The following is a 5,570-nucleotide window of genomic DNA, read 5'->3' as shown; positions in this document are numbered from 1 at the left end:
TAATCTATCATTTGCACACATACTGCATATAACATAAACACCTGTTAATACGATCTTATTTTCCTATTGTGTTACTTATGACTGTACATTTGTTTTAATGTGTAACTCTGTGTTGTTTGTCCTCACTGCTTTGCTTTATCTTGGCCAAGGTTGCCCAGTTTTAAATGAGACTTGAATTCTCAACCAAATCCCTGGACTTTACCTGGTTAATAAAGGTGAAATAAACATTTTAAACTGTCACTCTATGATCATCTGGCTGGCCTGTTGAGTGACACCAGTATGGGATAACACGACACAAACTGGATCAACTATGGATATGTGGGCTTTATGAGTAGACCATTGTTATTGTGCACAGTAATCTTTTTTGGTGTATTTTGTGCTGCTTTTTAGTGAATGCCCTAGATGGAGATGTTTTTTGCTATAAAGGAGAACAGCAACTTGCCTGATAAGACCTCTTCATTGCATAAGTAAATGAAGAAACTGTACATTAATGCACATATTAACTGCATTACAATCATCGATATGGTCCATTTGGCATCCTCCTTTCCAAGTCGTGTCCTGTGTTTGCCCTAGTATATGACTGTGTGGCTGGGGGTCTGTCTGTGTTCTATTTTACGACTTTCATAGGTCCTCTGTCCTCGCTATCTCTGTCTGATATACACACAACACTTCATTCTGTGCGCTAATATACTCGTGACAGTATACTCATATTCTGAATGTCATAAGCACATTATGAGCAGTGTCCTACTTTTTTTAACCTAGCAACACACTTTTGTAGTGTGTGGGTGTTGTTGAGATTGTAGTTTTGAGTGTGACCTTGCAGAGAGTCTGGCCAGATGGAGTCCTGTCCTACTGAGAGGGCTCTACTCAGTATGAGTCTGGAGCCCGGCCCTGGGGAGGGTGGAGACAGCTGGACTGAACTGTTGGCTTAAATGGGGTCATGGATCAGAGCAGAACCCAGGATCGGTATGGCAGACCCCACTATCCCCAACTTCATCACTGTAGCACTCTCCTAACAGTTTTTAACTTGAGCCCCCACTAATTTCACTCCAAGTACCCAAGTGATAGTTCAATATGGTCCCGACTAGAAATCTTGTTGAGAAGTTTCCATCACTTTGCTTGTACAGAAGAACTATGTGTTACTGGTAATGTTTGTGTCTTTGTGTTGTGCAGTTCTGGGAGGTGATCAGTGATGAACATGGCATCAGCCCTACAGGGAACTATGAGGGCGACTCCCCACTGCAGCTGGAGAGGATCAGTGTCTACTACAATGAGGCCTCATGTGAGTCTGATACTGGAACTAAACATCTACACAAGGCCAAAAACAACACAACACTAAAAGCCCTGTTGCTCAATACTTGTAATGACCTGTTTCAGTTGAACACTCTCTCACTCTTTGGGGTTTATCTAGACTTGAGAATATCCACTTTAATCCTATTGTACTGAACTTGACTGTGATATACAGTAGTATTTATTAGGGCGTTGCAGGTAACAACAACATCTGCTGTCTCTCCCCAGCCTCTAAGTACGTCCCCAGGGCCATCCTAGTAGACCTGGAGCCAGGAACTATGGACAGTGTTCGCTCTGGGACCTACGGACAACTCTTCAGACCAGACAACTTCATCTTCGGTCAGTATCTCTCTATCCAATGTGGGTTAAATATGGCCACAGTGCTCAGTGATAGCATTAGAAGAGTGGCTGTTACTGCCTAACCACAATCTGCCATTTACAGTCTCTGCTGTAATAATCACTAACAACATAAATAGTTTGATGTAATATTTCCATTAAAGACATTTGCTTTTATTTACTTACAGTAAATGCTCCCAAATGTCATTAAAACGATGGAAATGTGTAGCTCCTGTACAAATGCAGCGTTGATAACTGCTGAAGCTCTATCTTGAAGTGTGTTGTTGCCCTATAGGTCAGAGTGGAGCTGGTAACAACTGGGCTAAGGGTCACTACACAGAGGGGGCAGAGCTGGTGGACTCAGTCCTGGARGTAGTCAGGAAGGAATGTGAGAACTGTGACTGTCTCCAGGGCTTCCAGCTCACCCACTCCCTGGGAGGGGGCACAGGCTCTGGCATGGGGACCCTGCTCATCAGCAAGATCCGGGAAGAGTACCCTGACCGCATCATGAACACCTTCAGCGTGGTGCCCTCCCCTAAAGTATCAGACACAGTGGTGGAGCCCTACAATGCCACCCTGTCCATCCATCAGCTGCTGGAGAACACAGACGAAACCTACTGCATTGACAACGAGGCGCTTTACGACATCTGCTTCCGCACGCTCAAGCTCCCCACGCCCACCTACGGAGACCTCAACCACCTGGTGTCGGCCACRATGAGCGGTGTTACTACCTCCTTCCGCTTCCCCGGCCAGCTCAATGCTGACCTCCGCAAACTGGCTGTCAARATGGTGCCCTTCCCCCGTCTGCACTTCTTCATGCCTGGCTTCGCCCCCCTCACGGCGCGTGGCAGTGCGTGCTACAATGCACTGTCTGTGCCRGAGCTCACCCAGCAGTTGTTTGACGCCAAGAACATGATGGCCGCTTGCGACCCGCGTCACGGACGCTACRTGACCGTGGCCATGGTGTTCCGTGGTCAGATGTCCATGAAGGAGGTGGACGAACAGATGTTGGCCATCCAGAGTAAGAACAGCAGCTACTTTGTCGAATGGATCCCCAACAACGTCAAAGTGGCCGTCTGTAACATCCCGCCCCGCGGTCTCAAGATGTCCGCCACCTTCATCGGGAACAACACYGCCATCCAGGAGCTGTTCAAGCGCATCTCCGAGCAGTTCACRGCCATGTTTCGCCGCAAGGCTTTCCTGCACTGGTACACCGGAGAGGGCATGGARGAGATGGAGTTCACCGAGGCAGAGAGCAACATGAACGACCTGGTGTCAGAGTACCAGCAGTACCAGGACGCCACCACRGAGGAGGAGGGAGAGATGTATGAAGACGATGAGGAAGAGTCAGAGAGCCAGGCCCAGTGAACACCTTGGAAAAAGAGCCAAGCTTGTGTAAACCCAGCCGACAGAGCTTTGTCTATGTGTAGCAGGGTTATTATCTGCCTCATGTACACTGTACTGTATAACACTCCCTTCCTATATCCCCCTCCCTGCTCTCACTGTGTCTTTGCTAACTGTTAGCCCCACTTCCCTTAGCCTTCTGACCAACTCATGGCCTCCTGTTGATTTATCCTGTTGATAAAAACCTCCCAGACAGACCACTAAGTTGAATGGGTGAAATAAAGTGTCTCATAAACTGATGACGAATAGCCCTTAATTTCTTATAATAAACATSTTCAAGCRTACTTTGTAATMAGCTTTTTCTGACTTGTTMGGGYWWWTWYAKKWMYAWWAWWWTWWWKSKCCWRRTMMTTTMSRWKKKRMMMMTRKYGGMTTRSMGAAGTTGTTTTTAGTGGAAACGGGGACAGTGTATTGCAGTACAATGACTAGGGGTCTTTCTTCTAGAAAAATAGGATAAAGCAGAGCRTTGTTGAACTTGGACTCCYCTGCATGACTGTCCCATGTGGAGGTGACCTAGATGCTGGATAAAAATACTGGATCTCAGTCCCCTGGAGGTTGAGGCACACCTTGGGCAGCATGGGTGGAGTCTGGATAGAACAGGCTGTGAGGAGCTAAGATGGTGGATGATCTACAACAAGTGTCAAACTGATTCTACAGAGGGGTTGCGTGTCTGAGTTTTTGCTCCTCACTTGGACTTAAGGTCACTGACTAGTAAGGAACTCCCCTCATCTGGTTGTCTAGGTCTTAATTGAAAGGAAAAATCAGCAGACACTAGGGCTAGGCCCTCCATGGAATGAGTTTGACACTGCTGATCTACAAGATAGCCTGCTGAAGGCCTTCCAATTACATACTTATCTACATGGTCTTAAACATGTAGGCAATCATGGTCCTGGAGGGTCACATCACTTCATGTTTTGGATTTAACCGACCTGGAAGACCAGGTGTGTTGAGTTGAGGCAATCACTGAACTGATCAATTAGTTTAGATGGTCAGGTGTGGTGCCTTGTTGGAACAAAATCTAGTCGCTTACCCCTGTTCTAAAAGGAGGCAGGAATTCTAGTGCATATGGTTAGAGCCAATTGATTTGAAGGACAAGGAGGAACAGGTAAAATGTGGAGAGTGCCACGAATATGACACGTTCAAAAACAAATCAACAATCCCAAGAAAACACCTGCATTTCTTGAAGAAACAGGAGAAGTGGTTAGAGAGATGGAGGCTGTTTGTGCTCTCATACAATGTATGTGGCCAGTCGGCTGGGTGAATCACATGCTGGCGATGCCTCGGCACTTAGAGCCTGTGGCAAGGGTCCTTGAGCAGAGCAGCTCTTTATACAGTGTCACAGAACACACAGTATAAACACTGGTAAAAGAAACTGTAGTATATACCTTAGTAATTGATGTAGTGTTTTTGCATATTGTAGTATACTTTAGTATTTACTGTAGTGTTTTTGCAGACTGTATTATACTGTAGTATTTACTATAGTGTATTTGTTTTATAATTGGCATAGAAGTGGAGGCTTTCACCTTCAGGAAACCTTTTGGAGAAATACTAATATAGCACATTTTCCATAACCTGTAAATAGGATTGGGAGTCTGAACGGACAGCTCAGAGCTTCTGCTCTCTTCTATAACCTGTAGGGAATACAATATATGGTTTATACTTGGCATGTAGGTTTCTCACTTATGGCTGGCACAAATTGCGATATGGAGGAGAGGAATGAGCAGGGTGTATGCAAATTAAATACTGTAGTATTTACTGTAGTGAAAAATGGTAGTGTTTTTGTGGACATTACTGTAGTATTTACTACAGTTTTTTTTCTGATAATACTGTAGTATTTACTATAGTATTCTACAGTATACTACAACATTCTATAGTAAGTACTACACATGATCAAGGGACACGGGTGTAGTATATTATTATACAGTTTACTATAGAATTCTATGTAGTATTCTATAGTAAACTGTAGTATTTTCTCATGTGGGAAGCATAGAGATGAGGAAGGCCTGTTGACTGTAGGGAGAGGCCTAGTGAGTCAGTGTCTCACTTGCAGCCAAGCTGTAGAGGAAAGAGACATATACAGCTCACAGCACAGACCAGCTAGGCTGATGCACTGGATCACGACACACAGAACGTACGGAGGGGCCAATCAAATCAAAGTTTATTTGTCACGTGCGCCGAATAGAACAGGTTTAGACCTTACAGTGAAATGCTTACTTACAAGCCCTTAAACAGCAGTGCAGTAAAGTAAAAATAGGTATTCGGTAAACAATAGATAAATAAAAAATAACTGTAAAAAATAACAGTAGCGAGACTATATACAGTTGAAGTCGGAAGTTTACATACACTTAGGTTGGAGTCATTAAAACTTGTTTTTCAACCACTCCACAAATTTCTTGTTATCAAACTATAGTTTTGGCAAGTCGGTTAGGACATCTACGTTGTGCATGACACAAGTCATTTTCCAACAATTGTTTACAGACAGATTATTTCAATTATAATTCACTGTATCACAATTCCAGTGGGTCAGAAGTTTACATACA

The 5,570-nt window shown here is 44.4% G+C and overlaps 1 protein-coding gene across 1 annotated transcript; it reads left to right on the top strand.

The window, feature by feature from the left end:
* The first annotated feature begins 1,186 nt into the window (after positions 1-1,186).
* On the top strand, positions 1,187-3,314 carry LOC112079550 (tubulin beta-3 chain). The gene is made up of 3 exons (XM_024145474.2): positions 1,187-1,282; positions 1,519-1,629; positions 1,922-3,314. Exons 2-3 carry the CDS (start codon positions 1,569-1,571, stop codon positions 2,992-2,994), a joined length of 1,134 nt encoding a protein of 377 aa, XP_024001242.1. The 5' UTR covers positions 1,187-1,282; positions 1,519-1,568; the 3' UTR covers positions 2,995-3,314.
* The last annotated feature ends 2,256 nt before the right edge of the window (positions 3,315-5,570 follow it).

This window comes from Salvelinus sp. IW2-2015, unplaced genomic scaffold (genome assembly GCF_002910315.2).
Source record: "Salvelinus sp. IW2-2015 unplaced genomic scaffold, ASM291031v2 Un_scaffold8436, whole genome shotgun sequence".
Taxonomy (NCBI): domain Eukaryota; kingdom Metazoa; phylum Chordata; class Actinopteri; order Salmoniformes; family Salmonidae; genus Salvelinus; species Salvelinus sp. IW2-2015.
The sequence above is the reverse complement of the archived record's forward strand: the minus strand, read 5'-3'. Positions and strand labels throughout refer to the sequence as shown.